This window comes from Phyllobates terribilis, unplaced genomic scaffold, assembly GCF_046119375.1.
Source record: "Phyllobates terribilis strain yellow unplaced genomic scaffold, ASM4611937v1 Scaffold_3__8_contigs__length_932513732, whole genome shotgun sequence".
In the NCBI taxonomy this organism is placed as follows: domain Eukaryota; kingdom Metazoa; phylum Chordata; class Amphibia; order Anura; family Dendrobatidae; genus Phyllobates; species Phyllobates terribilis.
In genome coordinates, this window is record NW_027362763.1 from 5,394,427 (window position 1) to 5,421,603 (window position 27,177).

Consider the following 27,177-nt stretch of genomic DNA (forward strand, 5'->3'; position numbering starts at 1 on the left):
TCATTGATCCAGAGAATTAGTGCGATTGCCGTAAGGAAGGAATTTTTCCTCTAATATGGAGCTATTAATGTTTGCCCCATGGGGTATTTGCCTTCCTCTGGATCAACATATTAGGCTATAGGTTGAACTAGATGGACTTTTTGACAGTGAGGGTGATCAACGAGTGGAATAGGTTGACTCAAAAGGTGGTGAGTTCTCCTTGAATGGACATCTTCAAACAGATGGTCTGAGATGGTTTAGTGAATCCTGCTTTGAGCAGTAGGTTGGACACAATGACCCTGGAGGTCCCTTCCAACTCTAACATTCTATCATTCTATGAATCTATTACTTAAATCTATCCTCAACCTTAAAAAAAAACATGAAACTATCTTTTCCGGACTCCTATATCGCCTCCAGACACTTCGGCCTCTTACAAATTCCTGTGTCCTCCTCCAGACTCCTCAATCCCCTTCAGACTCCTCTACTCTCTACACTCCTTTGTCTCCTTCAAGCACATCTCTCTACTCCAGGTGGCAATGTCTTCTCTAGACTTTTTACCTTCCAGACTCCGTCTTCTTCATATTTTTATGCCCTTCTCCAGCCTCCTTTCTCCCATCCAGACCCCTTTGTCTCTTCAGAACTCATATCCATTCCACATACTCTCTGTCCTTTTCAGACTCCTTTGTTCTCTAGACACCTCTTTCCCCCACCAAACATCTCTGCATGCCTCCAAACATTTCTGTACCCCTGTAGACACCCTCTGTTATTTCCAGACTTATCATAATTAGATTGTTGTGGAAAAAAATACCTTACATCTCTATATACGCCAAAACTATCACATTATCCTTCAGAATGAGTCAAGAAAATGTAACAAAATGCTCATATATGTCCACATTGTGTGGTCCTGTCCAATAATCCAGAAGTTCAGGTCTTCAGTAAAAAAACTAAGTTAGGAACATCTTGAATATCAGAAGGCATGTCTAACCAGAGACAGCTATCCTCAACCCACTCCAAAGTCTTGAAGAATGGAGTGGAGGGGAAGAACGCAAGATAGAAGATTGTTAAATCATAATTGACTTCCCAAAATAATATATCAAGCGCTGGTGCCTATATTTCAGACATATCCCCCTGTTTTGTGAGAAGTGGCTAAGGTTTTAAAATCTGACCTAAAGTGGTCTCCATACTCCAGAACATGGCAGATAATAATAATAATAATAATAATAATTTTTATTTTTATAGTGCCAACATATTCCGCAGCACTTTACAATTTTAGGGGGGACTTATACAGACAATACAGAATAAGCATATCTCATATCGAAAGTAGTGAGGGCCCTACTCGCAAGCTTACAGTCTATGAGGAAATGGGGGAGACACAAAAGGTAAAAAGTACATATATTGTATAATGCAGCCTTGATATACTATATAGGATAAATAATACATGGACTGGTCGCCTGCCAGTATGTGTGCAGTCCTGACCGAGGCTATTAAGTACATGGATGGTATGAACCTGAAATTGAAGAAGATTTTAATATGGGGGAAAACTGGGACGGACAACTGGGATGGACAGATAGTGTGTGGAGGCGATACGCCAGTCTAAAGAAATGGGTCTTTAGGGTTCGCTTGAAACTGTGGGGATTGGGAATTAATTGAACTGTCCTGGGTAGTGAATTCCAAAGAATTGACGCAGCACGCGAGAAATCTTGGAGACGGGAGTGGGAAGTTCGGATTATTGAGGATTTTAGTTTTAAGTTATTAGCAGAACGGAGGGCACGTGTAGGGTGGTAGACTGAGACAAGGGAGGAGATGTAGGGGGATACTAAAGCATGGAGCGCTTTGTGGGTAAGCGTGATAAGTTTAAATTGAACTCTATATTGGATGGGTAACCAATGCAATGACTGGCACAGGGAAGAGGCATTGGTGTAGCGGTTGGCGAGGAATATGATCCTGGCTGCTGCGTTAAGGACGGATTGGAGAGGGGAGAGTTTAGTAAGAGGGAGCCTGATAAGTAGAGAGTTGCAGTAATCCAGACGGGAATGAATAAGAGCTACAGTAAGAGTTTCTGCCGAGTCAAAGGTGAGAAAAGTCCTGATTCTTGAGATGTTTTTGAGGTGTAGATGACATGAACGAGCGAGTGATCTGATGTGAGGAGTGAAGGAAAGAGCTGAGTCAAAAATGACCCCAAGACAGCGGGCTTGTTGCGGGGGAGTAATGGTGGAGCCACAAATGGAAATGGCAATATCGGGCACAGGTAGGTTAGTGGTTGGAGGAAATACGAGTAGTTCAGTTTTTGACAGATTCAGTTTTAGATAGAGGGAGGACATAATGTGAGAGGTGGCGGAAAGACAATCACTGGTATTTTGTAGTAATGCAGGGGTGATGTCCGGAGCAGAGGTGTATAATTGGGTGTCATCAGCATAGAGATGGTACTGTCCAATGGGAGCGGTGTATAAGGAGAAAAGAAGGGGGCCTAGGACCGATCCTTGAGGAACCCCGACAGTAAGGGGACGAGGAGAGGAGGAGGAGCAGGCAAAATACACAGAGAAGGAGCGGTCAGAGAGATAGGAGGAGAACCAGGAGAGAACAGTGTCCTTGAGGCCGACAGTGCGGAGCATAAAGAGAAGGAGCTGGTGATCCACAGTGTCGAATGCTGCAGAGAGATCCAGGAGATCAGCAGGGAGCAGTGACCATTAGATTTAGCTGTTAGTAGATCATTAGAGACTTTAGTGAGGGCAGTTTCAGTAGAATGTAAACAGCGGAAACCAGATTGTAAAGGGTCAAGAAGAGAGTTGTCTGAGAGATAGAGGATTAGACGGGAGTGGACCAGGCGTTTCAGGAGTTTAGAGATAAAGGGAAGATTGGAAACAGGTCTGTAGTTGGCCGTGCAGTTCTGGTCGAGGGATGGTTTTTTAAGTAATGGATGTAAGCTGGCATGTTTAAAAGAAGAGGGAAAGATACCAGATGAGAGGGAGAGGTTGAAAATTTTAGTTAGGTGAGTGGTGACAGCTGGAGCAAGGGACTGAAGGAGATGTGAGGGAATAGGGTCACTGGTGCAGGTGGTAGGGCGAGAAGATGCAAGAAGCCTGATCACTTCATCTTCCGTGACTGGTTCGAAGTCAGAAAGTGAGCAAGATACAATATGGCGGGGGAGAGCATACATAACGTTTGGGGATTGGGAGAAAGTTTCCTGTCGGATATGGTCAATTTTTTCTTTGAAATAATTGGCCAGATCGTCAGCGCCGAGGTCGGTGGTCGGGGCCTGTGCTGTTTGATTGAGGAGAGAATGAAACATGTCAAAGAGTCGTTTAGGATTATTGGAAAGTGAGATGATGAGGTTGTTAAAGTAGGTTTGTTTGGAGAGGTGAAGCGCAGAGTTATAGGTTTTCAGCATAAATTTATAATGGAGGAAGTCTTCGGGCAGATTAGATTTTCTCCACAGCCTTTCAGCGCACCTGGAGCACCGCTGGAGAAGACATGTTTGAGGCGTGTGCCAGGGTGTCGCCGTCTATGCTGAATTGTTCTTTGTGTAGGAGGTGCGGCTTCATCCAGGGCGCATAGCATTATTTCGTTATAATGCTTCAAAGCAGAGTCGGGACATGAGAGGGAGGAGATTGGGGCCAATGATGATTGTAACTTTTTCATAAATTTCTGGGTGTTAATGGCGCGTAAATTTCTATAAGTGTGGACGGTGGGGGGGTCTTGAGTAGAGTCAGAGTTCTTGACCGAGAATGAAAGAAGATTATGGTCAGACAGTGGAAGGGGAGAGTTAGTAAAGTCATGTACTGAGCAAAGCCGGGAGAAGATCAGGTCCAATGTGTTCCCGTCCTCATGTGTAGGAGAGTTAGCAAGCTGTGAAAGGCCGAAGGAGGAGGTTAGTGATAAAAGGTGAGCGGCAGATGGGGAAAGAGGATCGCCAATTGGGATGTTAAAATCTCCCATGATTATCGTGGGGATGTCGCAGGATAGAAAATTTGGAAGCCAGGCAGCAAAGTGATCCAGGAACTGACGGGAGGAACCTGGAGGGCGATAGACAACGGCCACTCGCACGGAGAAGGGCCGGTAGAGTCTGACTGTGTGGGCCTCAAAAGAAGGGAAGATAAGGGAGGGTACTGGGGGGATAACCTGAAAAGTACATTTTGTTGAAAGAAGCAGACCAACACCTCCACCTGATCTGTTGTCAGGTCTCGGAGTATGAGAGAAGTGTAGGCCACCATAGGAGAGAGCTGCAGCGGCGGTGGAGTCCGACTGCTGGATCCAGGTTTCAGTGAGAGCCAGAAGGTTGAGGGAATTAGAGAGGAAAAAGTCATGGATGTAAGAGAGTTTATTACATGCTGAGCGCGCATTCCAAAGGGCACAGTTGAATGAGAGAGAAGATATGCAGGGAATATTAATGAGATTAGCAGGGTTACTGAATGTATCAGGGAAAGAGTTAATGTTATTACTGGAGGGTCCTGGATTAGGGGAAATATCACCTGCGACTAAGAGAAGGAAGATACAGAGAGTGAGCAGATGGTTGAGTGATTTGTGAGAGCATGTCCTGTGTTGTATGGTGGGAATGAATGGATCTGTGTGGTATAACATTGTGAAGAGAGCATGACAGCTGTACATAGGAGAAGAGAGGAGAGAGGGGTTAATATGAATGAAGTGTGCAGAATTTGTGGGAGAACGGTGAATGTGGATGATTGTAGCAGCCAGAATATAAATGGCACAAATACAAATGGTGATAACTGTTTGTAAAACAGATGACCTGTCTCCTGCCCTGTCCAACTGCCATATCTAACTGCTGAGGCACTTTGATAAATTATGGCACTTCGATAAAGTATGTGACTCGCCCCCTGTGCCGTGGGGCACTTGGATCCGAGCAATTAGGGAAATGGTGGGAGTAGTAGTGGCAACCCGGTTCCGTGGCTCAGGGTGGTCAGGCCAGTGGTAGTCCGTTATGTGCTATTGATAATGTCCGACTACGCCACCCGTGGATTTGCGGTCATTAGGTACCGCCGCTGCAAGGCAGACCGCTGGGGCTGATGAGGTGTGCAGCTGGGATGGTGTGACTCCCCACGGGAAGAGTGCGGCCCCAGGACAGTGTAGTGAATGGTGGGAGTGATGGTGGTGAGAGTCCCAGTACCGGTAGTGCTGGAGGCGCGAAGGAGCACACAGACAATAGGTTGCAGTCCAGGGTCTTTACTGAAACAGGTAAACTGACCCATAAACAGTCCCAGCTAGGAGGGGACCTAGATGTCTGAGAGCAACGGGGAAATTGGCCCTGGTCAGGGTGAGGGTGTAGGCCTACCGTGCTTTCTGCGCTCCTTCTGGCTATCTCCTCGTTATAGGGTAACAGCCCACGTTTCCAAGCTTTCCGTGTATTCTCGCCTGTATGACCTGCGACGTGGGTTCCTTTCTGCTCCCAGCCTTGTACGGCTTTACTGGTCCCTTCGGTTGTGGCAGGGCCTCCAGGCTTCTTAGGCCAAGGAATATACAGTCCCCTGTGGACTGGTTCTCTGCTGGAGGATGTAGAATCCTCCCAGCCTCAGACACCAAAGTCTGGTAAAGTCAGTCTCTTATCTGCCAAGACAGGCTCTCTTCGCCTCTTGTCTCTGGCTTGTGGCTCTCCTCCTGCCACACTTCCTCTTAGGTGCAGTGCAACTGTCTGTCCCTGCTCTGCTCTGGGACAAGTCTCAGTGCTGAGACAGGCCATCAAGTTCTCCCTAACCCTGCCCCCAGCACCAGCTTTTATAGGGGCAGCCTGCTCCCCCTACTGGCCTGAGACAGGAGGCATTGCATGCTAATGTTCCCCTGACTAGAGAACCTCCCCCTTGCTCTCAGACACAGCTTTAATACATTTTGTGGCATCCAGGCCAGGGTGACACATGCCCCCCTAGTGAAATTTAGTACTCCGGGACTAAACAATAAACAAAGACAATATGCATAACCATAAAACATTAACAGACAGACGACGCACAGATTGAGTTCTTAAGGTCACAGTGTGGCCTGTGACCGGGTGTCCATATCACCAATACAACGGGGAGCCTTAACCAGGTGGGGGTCTGTCCTACCCCAAGTCCTTTACAGTCTTAGTTCATTCCTTGGTTAGGCTCCGAACGCAGTCCATACAAGGTCCCGGTTATAAAAAGTCCATAACCTTTGAGTCCTTACGGTAGCTGCAAGAAACTGAAACACAGAATTACCGAACATGCATGTAACTTGGCAAACAATTCAACATTTGGCAACAGGGTTATTTACAAGTTTAGTACACTCTATATTCTCCAGCGAGCGGGTATCTGCCCCTTTGTGCTCCTGGTTGACCTCCTTAACCCACTGTCTGGTGGTGGACTGACTTGGCTTTCCCCACTAGCGTTAGGGGTGCAGCTACCAGCTGGGTGTACAGGTAGGGCAGGCAGCTGTCTGTGGGTCCTTTGGCTTACCGCAGGCATGGCAGGCTCACTGTCAGCAGAGGGTTGACTCTCCTGGGCTGCTGGTACAGGCTCTTCTGCCTCTGGAACTGCTTGCTCCTCTTCACCGTCCGGCTCTGGTGTTGGTTGTTGCTGTGCCGGTTGCAGGAAATGCAGGACGGTTACCACTATGGCATCATTTATGCGAGTCCAGGACTGAGGGAACTCTCCGAGAACGGTGCTGATCATTTCTTCCTTGTTCTCTGCGGGTTCAAGGTCACTCTGATCCTCTTCTGCACTACGGAGTTGCTCGGGGCACCTTTTGAGGTGGTCTCTGGAGACGACACTAGTGGTTTCTCCTCCGTCCTTGGTGATTACGCACACCTTTGGGTTGTCGTGGTCAGACTGCAGTACGGTGTAGGGCTCCCTTTCCCACTGGTCGTCCAACTTATGTAGCCTTCTTTTTCGCTTTAGGACTTGCTCACCAGGTTCTAGGGGACCAGCAGGGGCGTGTTGATTGAAGAGTTTTTCTTGCCTCTCTCTCACCTGGGCCAGGCTCTTCTCCACACTCTCCTGTACCTTCTTGTACTGCAGTTGCCTTTCCGTATCCCAGTCCGCATCCGGGGAGGTGTCCTCAGGTATTAGGACTCCCATCTCCAGGTCAACGGGCAGCTTACCTGGTCTAGCTCGCATCAGGTAAGCCGGGGTGCAGTTTGTAGCATTCACCAGGATATGATTGTATAAGTCTATCAGGTCCGGCAGTTTTTCTGGCCACAGGCTGCGTTCTTCCAGGGGCAAAGTCTTCAGGAGATCAATGACTATATTGTTCATCTTCTCACACATCCCGTTAGTTTGGGGGTGGTAAGGCGTTGTCCGAATCTTCTTACAGAACTCTTGCAGAACTCCTGGAAGATTTCAGCCTCGAACGCTGGACCCTGGTCTGTCAGGACCTGTTCCGGATACCCGTGTGGACGGCAGAAGTATTGCTGGAAGACTCTGGGCGCTGTTTGGGCTGTCAAGTCCTTTACCGGGACCACCACTAGAAAGCGGGAATAGTGGTCCACGATTGTCAGGGCATAGATGTATCCTGACCGGCTGGGAGCCAATTTGACATGGTCCAGAGCTACCAGCTCAAGAGGCTGCGTGGTGACGATGGGCCTCAAGGGTGTCTTCTGGCTGGTGCGGTCCTTCCTCCTTAGGTGACAAGGGCCACAGTCTCTGCACCATTTTTCTACAGCTCCTCTCATGCCGACCCAAAAGAATCTTCCTCTTAGCAGGAACTCCAGTTTCTTCCAGCCGAAGTGCCCCGCTCTGTCATGGTAAGCCCCCAGGACCATAGCTGCATCCCGCCTTGGGACCACGACTTGCCAGGTCAGCTCGTGCGTCCGGTGATTGACAATCCTTCTGCACAACTTACCTTCGTAGAGGAACAGCTTGCTCTTCTCTTTCCAGAGCTGCTTGGCTTCCTCTGGGGCATCCAGATCCATGCGGGCGTCTTCCTGGGTCAGCAGATCTTTCACCAGGCGGATGGCAGGGTCACTAGCTTGGGTCTCGGCCCAGCTGTGGTGAGGTAGGGGATTGATCATCACGGTTGTTAGATCCTCCTCCTTCACGCGGTGGGAGTATTGAGCGGCTCCATACCGGTGAAACGCGGGGAGTTCTACCTCCTCCAGCTCTTTTGGGTCTTCGTCACCTTCAGGTAAGTGAGGCATCCTCGATAGGGCGTCAGCGTTGGCATTGGTTTTGCCGGCCCGGTACTTGATCACGAAGTCATAGTTGGAGAGACGAGCCATCCACCGCTGTTCTAGGGCACCCAGTCTTGCATTGTCCAGGTGTGTCAACGGGTTGTTGTCCGTGTACACGGTGAACTTTGCGGAGGCCAGGTAATGCTTTAAGCGTTCCGTCACGGCCCACACCACAGTCAAGAATTCTAGCTTGAAGGAGCTGTAATTATCCGGGTTCCTCTCGGTGGGCCTCAGCTTCCGGCTGGCGTACGCGATCACCCTTTCTCTGCCCTGTTGGTTTTGGGACAGTACGGCTCCCAGTCCCACATTACTGGCATCTGTGTGGAGAATGAAAGGCTGGCCATAATCAGGGTAGGCCAGGATCTCGTCCCCTGTGAGGGCCATCTTTAGCTGGTGGAAGGACTCCTCTTCCGGTTTATCCCACTAGAAGGGCGGCTTTTGGCTCCTGGACTTAGACTGTCCGATCAGGAGGTCCTGCATAGGAGCTGCCATCTTGGTGAACCCGGGGATGAATCGTAGCCTACCAACCCGAGAAACTGTCTCACCTCTTTGATGTTCGAGGGGCTTGGCCAGCTCATGATTGCCGTGACCTTGTCAGGGTCGGGGGCCACTCCTTCCGCGCTTACCACGTGCCCTAGGTACTGGACCTTTGGTTTCAGCAGGTGACACTTCGATGGTTTCACCTTCAGGCCGTAGCCTGCCAGGGCTTCGAACACCTCGGCCAGGTGCTTTAGATGATCCTCGTAGGTTTTCGAATAGACGATCACGTCGTCCAGGTAAAGGAGGACCGTCTCGAAGTTTCGGTGCCCTAGACAGCATTCCATCAGCCGCTGGAAGGTCCCTGGTGCGTTGCAGAGCCCGAAAGGCATACAGTTGAACTCGCTCAGTCCCATCGGGGTGGTGAAGGCGGTCTTCTCCTTGTCAGCCTCTGCCACAGGAACCTGCCAGTACCCGCTAGTAAGGTCCAAAGTAGAAAAGAAGTTAGCAGATTTTAGTGCGGCTAAAGACTCCTCTATTCTAGGCAGCGGATATGCGTCTTTGTGGGTGATACGGTTGATTTGTCTATAGTCCACGCACATTCTCATGGTGCCGTCTTTCTTTTTCACCAGAACCAAGGGGGCTGCCCAGGGGCTACAGCTGTCTCTAATAACCCCAGCTTCTTTCATCTCTCTTAGAATGCCCTTTGCGTTCTGATAATGTGCAGGGGGTACAGGTCTGTGCCTCTCTTTTATTGATGGGTGGCTCCCTGTGGGGATGTGGTGTTCTATCCCCTTTACTCTGCCGAAGTCTAGCGGGTGCTTACTAAAGACTAGAGATGAGCGCTGTTCTACTCGAACTGTTCGCCAATCTCAAATTCGAGCTGTTTTGGGCGGTGTTCGAGCCGTTCGGCGAACACGAACAATTTGAGAAAAATTCGGCTGTTCGAGGTTATGTTCGATAACTGTTCGTGCACCAAAATCATAACTGGATTTTTTCTCAGTAATGATGAAAATTAATGTTAATACGCAGTTTGAGTGTACAGCGGGGCGGGGGGAGGGGCAGGGGATGGATCTCTGCAGGAACAATGAAGATCTCCATTTTTTTTTCTCTTTCCCGCATTTGCAGTGGGGAGGTGCAATCTGTCAGCCTATCAGCAGCGCACACATGGAGCGAAGTGCTTTTTTTCACACAAGCAAGGGCATGTGTCATTGGCAGTGTATGTCACATGTCCTTGCCCTATAACACCCAGCCATTTTCCCCGTCGCCACCATTTTCTCACTGCTGCAGCTGCGTGTTAGACGGCACCGCTGTTGCTGTGTGCGCTATACCTTGTTAATTTCAAGCCAATTTTCGCACAAATATACAGATAGCTTGGGAGTAGGGAATAGTTGTGATTGCAGTCCTTTTAAGGACTAGGTTACAGCATTTCCTACGACTTTTATCAGGCAGGTCTGTGCTCTTAAATAGATAGGTTGTGGGAGTAAAGACTAATTGTAATTGCAGTCCTTTTCAGGACTAGGTTACATCAGTTCCTATCAGTTTTTGGCAGGCAGGTCTGTGCCAGTGCTGTGCAAGTTTTTTTCACAGCATTTGGCTGAATCTAGCAAAGCTAATCCTTTTTGGCCTATTGCAGAGTGTGTTAGTCAGTGGAGTAGCCTATCTGTGTTGCAAGATATACCACCTGTGTATAGAATACCAATTTTTTTACTGCACCTAGTGAAGTAAAATCTTTTGGGCATAGCATCATTCTATTAGTCCATCTATACTGACCTCCATCAGGTTGCAAACTGAATATAATTTTTTTCTGCATCTAGCTCTGAAAAAATATTGGGCTTCTAGCTGTGTGTGGGACTTGTTCTATTAATCCATCTATACAGACCTCCATCAGGTTGCAAACTGAATATATTTTTTTCTGCATCTACCTCTGAAAAAATATTGGGCTTCTAGCAGTGTGTGGGACTTTCTCTATTAGTCCATCTATACTGACCTCCATCAGGTTGCAAACTGAATATAATTTTTTTCTGCATCTAACCCAGCCAATAGTTTTGGCCTAATACCACAGTTTGGCCACTCAGCTCTGCTCGGTTCCCATCCATTGTTTTTTTGTGCAAACAACTCCAGAGTTGTGAATTAGTTAACCACCAAAATGAGTGGAAAAAGGCCTGCTGCTGGTGGAAAGGGGAATAGGCGTGTTGGGAAGGGGAAAAAAGGTTGTGTCCGTGGGGTAGGTGTTAAAGCAACAGTAACATCTGCAGAAGAAAGACCATCTTCCAGCCAAACTAAAATGTCTACTTCTTTTAGCGGACAATGTGATAAGATCCCTTTCTTACGGCCACGCCAATCGCTACAAATTCCAGATGAGGCACAAAAACAGCAGGTGCTTCAACGGATATCAAGTGCTCCTTTAAGTGGGCTCTCCTCCACATCAACTTCAACATCACAAATACTCCAGTCCTCAAAGCTGTCACCCAAATCGCACTTGCTTCCTCACAGCTCCCAAATCTCCAGCTGCCCGTCTGAGTATGAGGTAGAACAGATGGTTGAGTCTGCAGAGCTGTTTACTCATACTATAGCCTGGGAATCAGAGGTCGACTCCAGCGCTTCTGTGAATCCACACGAGGAAATGATCTGCACTGATGCCCAGAATCTTTATGAGTTGGATCCAGGACCAGACGCAGAAGGTTCTGACCATAATGTAGACCCTCATTCCCAAACTGTAACTCCTGTTGGTGGAGACAATGAGGAAGACGATGATAAGACTCAAATACCTGATTGGAGCGACAACTTTAGTTTTTTGTCAGGGCAGGAACAGGTTGGCTCTGAGGACGACGGGTGTGATAACGCACAGGGTGATGATGATGAGGTTGGAGATCCCACTTACTGTCAACCCACAGTCAGCCAAGAGATGAGGTCAGCAGAGGAGGTGGAGGAAGATGCTAGTGACGACGAGGTCAGGTTGCGCCTTCCTGGACAGAGACGTAGTACTGGAAGCACGTCAACAATTGCATCCTCAAACACAACTCTGCCTCTCACCACAAGTCGTGGTGGCTCTTCAGGTCGCATGGGTGCTAAGCCTTGCATAGCCTGGGCATTTTTTCAGATCGATAAAGATGACCCAACTCGTGTTATCTGTAACATTTGTCAGCAAAAGCTAAGTAGAGGCCAAAAAATACATAGTTTGAGTACTTCATGCATGAACCGGCACATGGACATGAAGCATAAGTTGCAGTGGGAAGCTCAGTGTGCTACAATGCGGCCTAGCCAGCCGGGCCAACCACCGTCTGCCATATCTTGTGCATCCGCGGCCTCTTCATCCTCTGTGACTGGGGGGACAGCAGTCACACCTGTTTTGGGGCGCAGACCTGCCACCTCTTTACCCGCAACAGCCAGCGTGATTGGCAGGTCATCATTTTCTTTGGAGGTGGGAACACCAGCTGGTGTTGAGCGCTGTCCGACATCGATAGCACCACCTTTGGATCAAGGCAACCTAACATGTCCGCCTGCATCTTCCTCACAGACCGGCAGTTTGCCGGGGACACCCTTATCAACCCCGTCTAAGCACAATAGCCAGCCCTCGGTCCCTCAGATGTGGACAAGTAAAAGACCATTTCCTCCTAGCCATGAGAAAGCTAAGAGGTTGAATTTCACCATCTGCAAGCTCTTGGCTACAGAAATGCTGCCTTTCCGCCTGGTGGACACAGAGGATTTTCGAGACCTTATGTCCGTCGCAGTGCCCCAGTACCAGATGCCCAGTCGGCACTACTTCTCAAAGAAAGGTGTGCCTGCGCTCCACCAGCATGTCGCACACAACATCACCGCTTCTTTGAGAAACTCTGTGTGTGACAGGGTGCATTTCACCACAGACACTTGGACGAGTAGGCATGGACAGGGGCGTTACATGTCGCTGACTGGGCACTGGGTAACTATGGTGACAGCAGTACAAGGGGCTGCTGTCCAAGTCTTGCCGTCCCCACGAGTTGTGCGTCAATCCTCTTTATGTCAAAGTTCCTCCACTGCTTCTGCCTCCTCAACCTCCTCTCGGTCTTCCACCTGCACCCAAAGCCTGTCTGGTCATGCCACAAGCTTTCTAACTGCGCAGAAGGGATCCTGCACACCTCCTTACTATGCTGGCAGTAGGGCTCAACGTCATCAGGCGGTTTTTACATTGAAATGTCTGGGAAATGTGAGTCACACAGCTGAGGAGTTGTGGTCAGCTCTGGAGAACCAATTTCATGAATGGTTGTCTCCACTGGACCTGAAACCAGGGAAGGCCGTGTGCGACAATGCTGCAAACCTGGGTGCGGCCCTTCGCCGGGGCAATGTCACACACGTGCCTTGTATGGCTCACGTGTTGAACCTGGTTGTCCAGCAATTTTTAGCCCACTATCCCAGACTAGATGGCCTTCTGCAGAGGGCACGGTCGCTGTGTGCTCACTTCCGCCGTTCGCATCCCGCAGCTCAGCGACTTACATCTCTACAGAAGTCGTTGGGCCTGCCACTTCACCGGCTAAAATGCGATGTGCCTACCCGGTGGAATTCAACTCTGCACATGTTGCAGCGACTGTGGCAGCACCGACAAGCCCTGGTGCAATACGTTCTGACGTATAGCCTGGGCCAACGAGATTCAGAGGTGGGGCAAATCACGCTGGAGGAGTGGTCTCAGATCAGGGACCTATGCACCCTTCTGCACAGTTTTGAAATGGCGACGAAGATGTTTAGTGCTGACGATGCCATTATCAGCATGACTATTCCGGTGATTTACATGCTGGAGCACATGTTAAACAGAATTCGGAGTCAGGTGGTGGCACAAGAGGAGGTGGAGGAAGTAGAGGAGGAGGAGTTGTATGCGGAAGGGCTAACATCTGCAAGGTCCAGATGGTCGGCAGCACCAGGGCGGCAGGCATGTGAGGGTGGGGGAGATGATTTTACCAGGGCGCATGGTAGCAGCCAAACTAGTGAGGAAGGTGCAGGAGCCCAGGAAGAAGTGGAGGACGAACTGATGGAAGACTCATCAGATGAGGGAGACCTTGATCACATTTCTGTTGTGCGAGGTTGGGGGGAGAGGACAGAGGAAGGAAGCATGATTGTTACCTCGCCACCAACACAACAGGGACTTGGTGCTCCTGGATGCGCAACACACATGAGTGCCTTCTTGCTGCACTATCTGCAACATGACCCTCGAATTGTGAGAATTAGAAATAATCCTGACTACTGGGTTGCCACACTGTTAGATCCCCGGTACAAAAGTAAATTTGCAGAAATTATTCCTGCCATAGAAAGGGATGCACGCATGCAGGAGTATCAGCAGAGACTGTTGCAGAATCTTACATGTGCTTTTCCACAAAACACCAGTGGTTCACGTAGTGAATCTTACAGTTCTAACTTGCCAACCGTGGTCTGTATGGAATTGTTCAATAAAGGGCCCAAAATTAAGATAACATAGATGGGAGAGGTCTCTATGAATAGGAATTCCTAAGTATTTGATACCCTGTGAGGGCCAGGCAAAGGGAAAGTTGGACTGGATGGAATCCTATATGGATTTGGGGAGGGAGACATCGAGGGCCTCAGACTTCGCTGCATTGATTTTAAAATTTGACCATGTAACAAAGTGATCTATTTCAGCCATAACAGCAGGGATGGATATATGTGATTGAGTGATATATACTAGGACATCAGCAGCAAATAGAGAGCACTTGTACTCGGTGCCTCCCACCTCAATCCACCTAATATTGGGGTTATGGCGAATTGATGAGAGCAGGTGCTCCGTCACTAGGATGTATAAGAGAGGGGACAGAGGACATCCCTGCCTTGTCCCATTGGTGATCATGAAAAGTGATGAAAATGTTCTGACGCGCCCCCTGGGCCTTGGGACACCCGGAGCCGGACCCTTTTTGGTGGATGCTGGTGGTTGTAGTCTCCGTGGTGGCGACCCGGTTCCGTGGCTCAGGGCGGTCAAACCAGTGGCGGAACTATTTATGTGGTTTTGATGTTTAAATGTCTGACTACGCCACCCGTGGATTGCGGTCAGAGTGAACCGCCGCTACAGGGCAGACCGCTGAGGCTGGTGTTGTGGGTGCAGCAGAGCGTAGCATAACTCCCCACGGGAGGAGTATAGCCTCAGGGCAGTGTATGCGGAGGATGGGGGTGATGGTGCAGGGCAGCAGCAGTAACGACACGGAGTCAGTGATGCAGTCCAGGGCCTTTACTCACAGTTCTTATTATCCAGACCACGTCTGCAGGTAACGGCTGCCCACGTCGTACTGTGCTCACCAGGTGAGGGGCTCAGACAACTCCCAGATAACTTTGGAGCGCTTCACAGGACCCCCTTTGTGTGTCCTTTGTCTGGCCTTTCTTACCAACACTTCTGTCCGGCTGCCTCGGGCCTCCTCTTGGTAAACTTGGCGCCAGTTTCCCTGACCCTATGTGGTGCCTTCCTAGCGGGTGTAGCGAGGGGCTGCGCCACATAAAATGTCAGAGCCTCCGGTTTCTAGCTGAGGGTCGTTTCCTGCCTCCACTAGTTCGGGGACCGGTCTCCCCCTTTGGCCTGACCCCTCCACGCAGGTGGATTCGGGCGTGCGGTGGCGACTCGCCCGTCCGCACCCCTGGGATCCCTTCATTCCTCGTTCCTGGAGCCTTTTCGCTCCTCTTCCTTCCTTCTCCCTCTTCCAGGCCTGGGCCTCTGTTACTAGGCCCGCCTCCGGAGCAGAGCTCATGCAGAGCCCCTGCTCCCTGCCACTTCTGCTCAGACTTCTCTGCACTGAACTAAGATGGTGCCCACCTTTTATACTCCCTTCTCAATGCACCCAGGAACTGCTTCCTCCCTGCTCCTGCACTACAGGGTTCCCCTTCCTCAGTGTTCCCTCCCCCCACTCCAGCCAGGGACAGGGACTGTCGTGCCCATCTCAGGGGCATATTGGTCGCCCTGCCCCACGGCAATGTGGTGTAATGCATGCAGGTGTTGGGTCCTGATCCACACTCCATCCTTACCTGAGAGTGAGATATCACACCTCTGGGTGAGGTGCAATACGTCTGTAGCAACCGAGCCCTCAGGATGCTACAGTTCCATTTATCTTCAGCCTAGGTGACGTATTGCGATACAGGGCCGTGATTTTGGCTATAAAAGGGTCCCCTAGACCCCTACCCCAAGCTTTTTAAGAGAATCATATATGGCGTGCCAGGAGACTCTATGGAATGCTTTCTCAGCATCCAACGAGAGTATCTAATTACAAATTTTTAACTGCATCTAGCCCAGGAAATACTTTGTGCCTAGTAGCAGTGTCTGCTAGTCAGCGGACTATCCCGGCTGTTAAGCAAGCTACACCACCTGTAGTTTAGACACTTAATTTTTTCAAAGGAAATGATTCGGGACCATGGGATACTTAGTGAAGAGCATCAGGAGGCACCCCAAGGCATAGGGGCTGGGACTGGCATTAGGATGCCTTGCGGTGGACAGCCGAGCTCGATCCTTATAAAAGCTTTTTAACTGCAGCAGCTTTAGTGGACGCTACTGGAGCTGGAATTACGTGGCTGCTGGCATGAGACTTGCCCTCCAATAGATCCTTGTAAATGGATTTAAAGTGTATTCATTCAAATTAGAGAGACAATTTAAATTAAAAAGCTTAGAGCTGCCTCCACCACAGGGGGGCTCACTCGACCCACCAGCGGACAGGCACCAGTATTGGGAGAGGGGGGCTGGCCGTCAGGGTTCACCGCGGCTCTGGCACAAACCCGGCGACACGGAGGTGGCACGGGCAGGAGCGGACTGGCCGTGTCGGCTTCTCACTTTTTGGATTTTAGAAGGGCATGACATGCCTATATCTGTGTCTCCCCCTCCTTTTACTCCTCCACCTCTTTTATTTTCGCATGACTATATGTACTTGTCACTTTTCCATGTGTTAGTTATGTCTTCTGAGCAGTTTGTCAGCTTTTGGACACCTTTGAAGGTGTTTTCTATGTGTTTCTATGTGTTTTTGTTTGCCTGCCATTGTTTTTAACGGCGTTCGAAGGTGTTCGACGAACAGTTCGACGAACAGTTCGGCGAACACACGGGTGTTCGACGAACCGAACCGAACTCGAACACTACGGGGGTGGCTCAACACTACTAAAGACTCTCTCGTACTCCTGTACCACCCGGTAGACTCCTTGTTTTTGGTGCAGGGGAGTGGAGTCAGCACCCACGTGGAGTTTCTGCCACCAGTCCTCCTTTTGTTTCTGGGAGCCATTACCCTCCACCTGAGGAGATGGAGGCAAGGGTTCCACGGCCCTGATAGCTTTGTGTTCGACCACAAACAGCTTGGCGAGTGTAGCGTACCTGGGTAAGTGTACTTCCCTCTCCCCAATGTTGAGGATGCGGACGGGCACCCTCCTATGACGGACATCAACCACCCCCCGGGCTGTCAAAATGGTGGGCCTGCTGTCTGAGTACACGGGTTCTACCATGGCTTGGTAGTCTCTACCTCTCAACCCGATTGCAGTCCGACACCAGATCATCATTTCACTTTTGGGAGGCATGGAAATGGGGAATGGGTCACTCAGTCTTACGCTACCGATCTTACCACCAGACAGTTCTACCTGCTGCCGTCTCATCAGGGCTTTTATCTCCTTGTTGAGGACTCTCTGTTGGCTGGAACTAGCATTCACCGCCACCTGTTGTAAGATTACAATTACCTCTGAAAGACAATTTTCAATTACGTTAGTACCCACAGTTATTTTAGGGTGACTTTCACGACGGTCAATGTCCACAATAATCACTCCCTGTGCCGGCAGTTCAACTTTACCAATTTTAATGGTCATCTCCTTGAACCCCATCTGCGGCACGGGTAAGCCATTACTGGCGATGATGCTCAAGTTACTGTCTGGATACCGTGTGATATCAGCATCAGTCCAATACTGCTTAAAAAGTACATAAGAGATAGTGGTTACTTGCGACCCAGTATCCAGCAAGGTGCTCATGGGGATACCGTCCAGCACCACGGGTAAAACCGGGCGCCCCCCAACGTACTTATCACGCCAATTATAAGGTCCTGGTGATCTTATGCCTGGGGGTTGGCCCTCTGCCCCAGGTTGGACCCGTTTAAATTACAGTACCTGGAAATGTGCCCGGGCTGGTTGCATCGACGGCAAATGGGCTGTCCATCCTCTGCGTAGCGGTCTGTGGGCCTCCCTCGGAACGACGGGATCCTCCTCTGACGACGCCACGGGACATCCTCCGGACTTGAAGCCAGCTTGATGGGTCTTGACGGGTCCACTTGCAACGCCTGGACGGTCCTGGTCAACGCCGCGACGCTCTTGGTCAGCTCCTGGACTTGGTGGTGCAGGTCTTTCGACGGGGCTTGGTTCAGGGCCTGTGCATCAGCCTCCACGGGGTCCATAGAGGAGGGCGCCGCCTCCTGGTGGTAGGTGAGAGCAGGGCGCCGGGGGTTTATAGCGCCACTGGTTGCAGATTCACGGAGCACCCTTATGGCCCTGTCCTTAAATTGGGCAAAGGTCAGGTCGGGGTTCTGAAAGAACATGAGGCGCAGCTGGGCCCTGTGGGCGCTGGACAGCAGACCTTCTATGAATTGTTCTGTTAGCAGTTTGTCCGTTTCCTGCACACTGCCAGGATCAGTTTGTTGGATAGCCCTCAAGGCTTCCTGCAGATTTAGGGCATAGTCTCTGATGCTGTCCTGTGCCCGCTGCTTACAGCCATAGAACCGCATTTTGATCTCTGCTGAGGTACGTGTGTCAAAGGTACCCCGTAGCCGGGCCAGAATACCCTTCACAGTCCTTTTCTCCTCAGTGGGCCATGATTTTACCTTCCTTTGGTCTGCGCCAGTTAACTGCCCTGTTAATATGCTGACCTTCTGTTCCTTTGTCAGGGGGTAGACTTGGAACAAACTGTACAGCCTTTCCTTAAAGTCAGTTAGGGCATGGGGCTCCCCTGAGTACTTGGGCAGCCATGCCGCTCCAGGGATGTAGGGCAGGGAAAAGGGCATCACCGCTACTGCAGCTGCGTTGGTGGTAGTGGGCGCCTCTGTGTCCCACATCTTCCTCCCCCCTAGTTAAGCATGGCCTACCTTCCGACGATCCTCTTCTGTAGGCCGCGGCTCCGCTGCTGCTGCTATGAATGAGGACCTGGCGTCGCGTCCTGATGACGTCAGCGTCGCTCTCTCTCCCTTCCAGGACCTTGCGCAGCGTCGGTGCGTGGGGCGGAGCTTCGGAACTCGCGCGGTTTTGACGTCCACGCCCCTCTTCTTCCCGCGCGGCGTCCTGAAGATGGCGTCCGATGGCGGGAAACAGCTGCGGATGGCGGGAAGACGGCAGAAGATGGCGGGAAACGGTCCAAGATGGCGTCTGTTGGCGGGAATCGGCTCCGAATGGCGGGAAACGACTCCGGATGGCGGGAAACTTCGCCACAGGTAAGTTACAAAAGACTTTTTCAGGCACGCAGTACCCGGTGGTTGCGGGCTCGAAATCCTTCCGACTACGCCAAAGCTGACTCGCCCCCTGGGCCGTGGGGCACTCGGATCCGGGCAATTAGGGAAACGGTGGGAGTAGTAGTGGCAACCCGGTTCCGTGGCTCAGGGTGGTCAGGCCAGTGGTAGTCCGTTATGTGCTATTGATAATGTCCGACTACGCCACCCATGGATTTGCGGTCATTAGGTACCGCCGCTGCAAGGCAGACCACTGGGGCTGATGAGGTGTGCAGCTGGGATCTTGTGACTCCCCACGGGAAGAGTGCGGCCCCTGGGCAGTGTAGTGGATGGTGGGAGTGATGGTGGTGAGAGTCCCAGTACCGGTAGTGCTGGAGGCGCGAAGGAGCACACAGACAATAGGTTGCAGTCCAGGGTCTTTACTGAAACAGGTAAACTGACCCATAAACAGTCCCAGCTAGGAGGGGACCTGGATGTCTGAGAGCAACGGGGAAATTGGCCCTGGTCAGGGTGAGGGTGTAGGCCTACCGTGCTTTCTGCGCTCCTTCTGGCTATCTCCTCGTTATAGGGTAACAGCCCACGTTTCCAAGCTTTCCGTGTATTCTCGCCTGTATGACCTGCGACGTGGGTTCCTTTCTGCTCCCAGCCTTGTACGGCTTTACTGGTCCCTTCGGTTGTGGCAGGGCCTCCAGGCTTCTTAGGCCAAGGAATATACAGTCCCCTCCCTGCGGACTGGTTCTCTGCTGGAGGATGTAGAATCCTCCCAGCCTCAGACACCAAAGTCTGGTAAAGTCAGTCTCTTATCTGCCAAGACAGGCTCTCTTCGCCTCTTGTCTCTGGCTTGTGGCTCTCCTCCTGCCACACTTCCTCTTAGGTGCAGTGCAACTGTCTGTCCCTGCTCTGCTCTGGGACAAGTCTCAGTGCTGAGACAGGCCATCAAGTTCTCCCTAACCCTGCCCCCAGCACCAGCTTTTATAGGGGCAGCCTGCTCCCCCTACTGGCCTGAGACAGGAGGCATTGCATGCTAATATTCCCCTGACTAGAGAACCTCCCCCTTGCTCTCAGACACAGCTTTAATACATTTTGTGGCATCCAGGCCAGGGTGACACATATGCATAAATGCCCCCGCATAAATGCTGCCCCTTGACTATGTCTCCATATGTAGGGACGTATCTGCTTAGATCTACGCAGATTTAACTCGTTAGCAATCAATCAACTAGCTTTAGACAACAGGAGACAATAAGACTGCAGAAAAAAAACAGACTGGCAACTCAACATGGATCATAAACTGTTAAAGTAAGTGTGATGACCTTAAAGTATCATGGATTAAACAACATAGATGAGTGAGAAATATATACCAGTGATTAGCTGCAGAGCATTGCAAGTAACATGGAGGTACAATGCAGTTTTCAGAATAGATAACACGTAGTAGAGGAGTGAGAAATATATACCAGTGATTAGCTGCAGAGCATTACAAGCACTGCTAGAAGAAACTGGAGGATTCTGCTCATGTGAGTCTAGTCCCATCGGAATCATAATTGATTCAGGCGAATAATAGCTGTCCTGTATGTTATTAGTGGGGAACATCACTACTGAGGCTTGGTACTGTTGAAGTGCCAGCTGCTTATGTGATTTTGTTTGTATAATTAAAGGGACTTGAACTTTAATGTGTGGAAATATTTAAAAGGTTTGACCTATTCCTTGCTTGGGTCATCAATATTAGATAAGCTGGATGGAGATATTGAATGGAGCCTCATTCTTTAGGTTAATTCAAAAGCAATTGAATATAAAAACACGTTTAATGTCTTTAGGTCCCCGACTCTCTGTGTTCAGATCACTGTTTACCAGGAACCCGGAAAGTTTCCAATTCCAAGATCTTTTCCTGCTGCTATAATTGTGTCCAGTGCTCCCCAGGAGAAATCTCCAACACGACAGGTATGAAGACACTAGGAATGATTGCAAATGATTATTATGGAGTAAGAATTCATTGACGAGACATCTGATCCCGAATATTCATTATTGTTTCTGTTTCGTATTCTTCTCATTTCCAGACAGTGAAACCTGCGTGAAATGTTCAGACCTTGATTGGCCCAATGAGAAGAAGGATCGTTGTGTTCCGAAGCTGCAGGAATTTCTCTCCTACACAGATGACACAATCGTCCTGGTTATTTCCTTGGTTTCTACTATATTTTCTTCCCTTACATTCACAATTCTTGTCACTTTTATTTTGCACCAAAATTCGGCAATCGTGAAGGCCAATAACAGGAGCCTGAGCTTCCTTCTCCTGGTCTCCATCATGCTGAGCTTCCTCTGTGTCTTCTTGTTCCTTGGACGTCCAGTGGATCTCACGTGCGTGCTACGTCAGGTCTCATTTGGAATCCTCTTCTCAGTGGCTGTTTCTTGCATCTTGGCCAAAACTTTTATGGTTTGCATTGCATTCAAAGCCACAAAGCCTGGCAGTTCCTGGAAACGCTGGATTGGGGGCAAGTGGTCCAATTCTCTGGTGTTATTCTGCTCCTCCATCCAAGTAATGATCTGTATGGGTTGGTTGACTCTAGCACCTCCATTCTCGGAGCTGCACACACACTCCTATCAGGGAAAGATCACCGTGCAGTGTAATGAAGGTTCTGTTATTGGCTTCTACTCCATCCTGGGTTATATGGGGGTATTAGCTTCTGTTAGTTTTATCACAGCTTTTTTTGCTCGGACATTACCGGACAGTTTTAATGAGGCCAAGTACATCACCTTCAGCATGCTGGTGTTCTGCAGCGTCTGGATCGCCATGATCCCGGTTTATCTGAGCACCAAAGGGAAATACATGGTGGCTGTAGAGATCTTCGCCATACTGACCTCCAGTGCTGGACTATTAGGTTGTATATTCTTCCCAAAATGCTACATTATCCTATGGAGACCAGAGCTCAACTCAAGAACACATTTACTGGGGAGAAGCAGTAATGTTCACTTTTAATTCCTTATTCCATGAATTATGATCTGTTTGTTAGGACTGGATGATATTAGGACACACTGATCTGTGGATTATCTCTTAGGAAAAGACAAATCATCCAATTATGTGACTCACGGGGTAATTTATGCTTCTAGATTCAGTACTTTCCTATGATGCCATTAAATATGATTGTTCTAAACTTCCGATATTTTCCTCACTTGAACATGCGTGGTCATTCTTCATCTATCAGGGCTTGGTATTACGTTATACATTGACTGATCCTCTGGAGATTCTCACCACAGGTGCCATGTACCGAGAACAGCCCTCCCCAACCTATTCATATATGTAGTGTGGTTAATGGGGCATCAGTTGTAATGTGCCGGTGCCTAGACTCTCTCCTGCTCGGCTTTATATTGCTGAACTTATAGGGAAGCCCTGTAGTGAGAACCTCCAAATGCATGTGGATCAGTCCACCAGTCATCTCCAGACTGAAGCTCCGTGCATTTATTCCCTGCGATGTATGCAATATGAGACCTCTGATATCTGTTTGTGTATAACCACCAGATAATAATAGCAGGGGCAATCATTCTACATTGGAAGCCGATAAGTTACATTCACTATGATCAGGCATGGAAGACTATGGGGAGTGCATTATACTATATGGAGGACTATGGGGAGTGCATTATACTGTATGGAGGACTATGGGGAGTGCATTATACTATATGGAGGACTATGGGGGGTGCATTATACTATATGGAGGACTATGGGGAGTGTTTTGCTACTTCACAACCTGAAATGTCACTGTTATTTTTTTGAGGGTTTGCATCAGTTCATGTAAAGAACATGCCGACAACTGCGAACATTAGGTTTCTTTTTATTGTGAAGCAAACAACAAAGAGGACAACAGAACTGAAGACTTCTGTGTGCATAACTTTTCACCCCCCTAAAGTCAGTACTTTGTAGAGCCTCCATTTGCGGCAATTACAGCTGTAAGTCACTTTGGATAAGTCTCTATGAGCTTTCCATATATTGCCACTGGGATTTTTGCCCATTCCTCAACTGCTCCAGCTCCTTCAGGTTAGATGCTTCCTCTGGTAATCAGAAATCTCCAAGTTTGAACACAGATTCTCCAGTGGATTAAGGTCTGGACTTTTACTAAGCCACTTCAAAACATTTACACGTTTCCCCTTAAACCACTCGAGTGTTGCATTAGCAGTATGCTTTGGGTCATTATCTTGTTGGAAGGTTTTGCTCAAGAATATCCCTTTACTTCGCACAATCCATCTTTCCCTCAATTAAAACCATTTTCCCTGTTCCTGCTGCCGAAAAACATACCCATAGCACGATGCTGCCACCACCATGTTTCACTGTGGAGATGGTATTCTTGGGGTGATGAGCTATTGGTTTGGTGCCAGACATAGCGTTTAATTTGGTGGCCAAAAAGTTCAATTTTTGTCTCATCTGACCACATCACCTTCCTCCACATATTTGCGGAGCCTCCCACATGTCTTTTTGCAAACTCAAAACAAGCCTTACAATTTTTGTGTGTAAGTACAGCCTTTTTTCTGCCCACTCTTCCATAAAGGCCACCTCTGTGGAGTGTACGGCTTATTGTGGTCGTATGGACAGATACTCCAGTCTGTGCTTGGGAAATATGCAGCTCCTTCAGGGTCACTTTTGGTCTCTGTGCTGCCTCTCTGATTAATGCCCTTCTTGCCTGGGCTGAGAGTTTCTGTGGGCGCCATCTCTTCTCAGGTTTGTTGCGGTACAATGTTCTTTCCATTTGATAATAATGGATTTGATGGTGCTTCGGGGATCATCAGAGATTTGGATATTTTTTTTTTTTATAACCCAACACTGACTTTTACTTCTCAACAACTTTGTCCCTGACTTGTTTGGAGACCTCCTTGGTCTTCATGGTGTTGTTTGCAGATCTCCTTGGTCTTCGTGGTGCTTGGTTAGTGATGCCTCTTGCTTAATGGTGTGACCTTTCAGAAAAGGTAAAGTGTATATACTGACAGACATGTGACACTTAGATTGCACACAGGTGGACTTCCTTTAACTAAGCATGTGATTTTGAAGGTAATTGCTTGCACCAGAATTTTTTTAGGGGTTTCATAGCAAAAGGGTTGAATACATATGCACGTGCCAATTTTTAGTTATTTGATCCAATAAATTTAATTTATGCCTATATTTTTCTCACTTAACTTCACCAACTTAGACTATTTGGTGCTGATGCATCTCACACAAATAGGATTACAAAAATATTTGCACACAGATTATAATGTAACAAAATAGGTAAAAAGCCAAAGGGGGTGAATACTTTTGCAACTCACAGTGTGTGTATATATACGTTAAATATTAATTATGGATATTCATGTTTATTCTGAATTCTGAATTCTGTATCATACCTTGCATAAGATTGCATCAGCCATCGTTCTAGGGATTTTAGCTGACATCACAAAGTGCTATTTTTGGTATTTGTAGCTCAGTGCCATATATGATGAACAGATGCTATGAGGGGGCTATATAACCCCATGTTAGAGACAGGGTGGGGCTCTTGCCACTACACACTACACCAGACAGAGGATCTACGTGTGAAGGAAGCAGATGACATGTAGGCCCTGACACACGTGCTGGACACCGACAGACACAACCTACCATTCAGGATCCCAGGAAACAATGGGTGAATCTATGAACAAATGGACAATCACTTTGTAACTATTTCACCTATTTTATGTAACTACTGCAATTATTCTTTTTGATGGACAATCCAAGAATAAATCGATACATTTTTTTATAAGAGTATCGTGATATATTGTTTGAACAATCGCATCTGATAAGAAGTCCTGTATAAAAAATATACGTAAATAAGTATTTTTTTACAATTTGGCGAGCATCCAGTCCTGATTTTTCAAGTGGAATTTGCTTCTTGAACAAAGGGGGGAGAGCAGAAGAGTTTTGCAGCTGTTGTTCAAGTGTCAGGAAAACCACTAACTTCAAGAGTCAGAAAGAACCTACATGAGTGAGGACTAAGATGCGTCAGATGGATTGACAGGCACCAGAATCAGACGAACTGAGGATAAGACGATTGAGAAATATTCTACAGTTGGTTGATGTATTTCATAGTCTTGTGTTAGAGAAGTCTAAGCAGGACAATTGTGTAGAAATAGTGTCAAATGGTGATAGTGATTCTGACTGTAATGTGGAAATTGAGCAAGATGTGAGACTTGTGTCTGTAACAGCTACTGAAGGTGATCTTGTGTCTGAAATAGGTATTGACAAAAAGACAGCTATAGGAAAACCTGACATGATTGACGTACGAGAGACTGACATATTAGGTGATGAGGGACGAGACATGATAATGGACCTAGGTGACGTAAGAGAAGCTGATGTACAAGGGCCATTAAAAATAGCAGAGAATTTAGAAGCTACAGAGGCCCAACTCCAAATTAAAGTAAGGAAAAATTTTCTAAAATTCTACAAAAATTATACAAAACCATGCCAAAATATGATGTCAAAATCCATGTCTGTAGAAGTTCAGAGACATTTGAGAACTTTGCTGATAAGTTTGATCTAACCAATGAGGAGAGGAATCAATTATTTAAAATGTGGATTCCTGTGACATTTTCCAGACGTCTAAATTTAATGTCCTCCGAACATGACTCTCCGAATCAATGGATAAATGATTCTGACAGATTCAAAATTTTGATTTATTGTACAACCAAGAATTTCCCAGATATAGATGATCTTCAAAAATTAAGGATTGGTAGGAAAGAATGTTCGTTTACATTCATGTCTATATGTGATCGGTTGTACAGAACTCTCATTGAAAAAGTGAAAATACAACAAATTATACAAAATTTTGTAAGTAAATTCAAATTCTTAAATGCAACATGTCAACTTATTGCGTCACTAAAATGTTCTTTATTTGAATGTGCGCAGTCGCTTGATTTTGCTAGAAAACATGAGAATCATGAAAAGAAAATAAATCAAGTTACATTTGTAAAACCGGAAAAGAAATCTTATCAAAAGCCAATGAGTCCTCCTCGAAATGAAATCTATGAAATACGCAGACGATTTCACATATGCTATAAGCCATATCAGATGAGTCAAACGTCAATTTCTTCACAGAAGAGTTAAAAATTCAAAACGGTGACCTCTCCCTAAAAAGAAAAGTGGCCGAAATTGACGGACAGAGGCAGGTGAGACGACCAGCTGAGAGTGACATCATGGAATAGACTGAAGAACAGAGCAATTTTCTGAGCTTTTGAAGGATAGAAAAATGTCTTTTCTAGACAGAACTTTTCTGGAGATTTTTGACAGAGACATAAGGTTTGGTTTAGGGAGTGGCTAAGGAAAAACTGTAATTATGATGTTGTATAAAAAAAAGTGTTATACAAAGTATCATTAATTATTTATAATCTTATACAGTAAAATTGTGAAATTCCATAGTTTCTGTAAATTCATATATTATACTTCTTTAAGATTGTGTATGACTGTACATGGGCATACCCACCGTGGGGCAAGGGGGTGCAGGGCCGCACGCCGCACACCAGGGCCGGCGTCAGCACCCGGCGCACCCGGGCAAATGCTGTGGCCCTGAGCTGATGCCGGCCCTGGTGTGCGGCACCCGGCACAATACTTACCTCTCCCCGTGCCTCCACAGCAGGTCCTGCATCCTCCGCGGCTGCTGCACAGTGACGTCTCAGGTCAGAGGTCACCGCGCTCTCTCCTGAGCAGTCACAGCGGGATGAGGCCGGCGACACTGAGGAGTCTGGAGCAGCGGCAGCAGGTGAGACGTGAGGTGAGCATTTGATTTTTTTCTTATTGTACAGAGGCCTGTGGCAGTATAAGGGAGGGGGGTGAGGTGGGGGTGTGTGACATCCTGCATGGGGCATTAGATGGGGGGGTGACATCCTGCATGGGGCATTATAAGGGAGGGGGGTGGGTGTGACATCCTGCATGGGGCATTATAAGGAAGGGGGGGTGTCATCCTGCATGAGGCATTATAAGGGGGGTGACATCCTACATGGGGCATTATATGGGGGGGGACAGCCCGCATGGGGCATTATGTGGGGGGAACAGCCTGCGTGGGGCATTATGTGGGGAGAACAGTCTGCGAGGGGCATTATGTGGGGGGAACAGCCTACATGAGGCATTATGTGGGGGGAACAGCCTGCATGGAGCGTTATATGGGGGCCAGTATTCTGTATGGAGCGTTATATGGG

At 48.3% G+C, this 27,177-nt stretch overlaps 1 protein-coding gene across 1 annotated transcript in view; it reads left to right on the forward strand.

Annotated features, from left to right (window-relative positions):
• The window catches only part of LOC141257867 (vomeronasal type-2 receptor 26-like), a 95,489-nt gene extending 69,400 nt beyond the window's left edge, over window positions 1-26,089 (forward strand). Inside the window, exons 6-10 of the mRNA XM_073672877.1 lie at window positions 20,814-20,937; window positions 21,054-21,953; window positions 22,102-22,248; window positions 25,192-25,325; window positions 25,892-26,089. Coding sequence (XP_073528978.1) covers window positions 20,814-20,937; window positions 21,054-21,953; window positions 22,102-22,248; window positions 25,192-25,325; window positions 25,892-26,089 — 1,503 coding nt within the window. The remainder of the gene's footprint in view (window positions 1-20,813; window positions 20,938-21,053; window positions 21,954-22,101; window positions 22,249-25,191; window positions 25,326-25,891) is intronic.
• The last annotated feature ends 1,088 nt before the right edge of the window (window positions 26,090-27,177 follow it).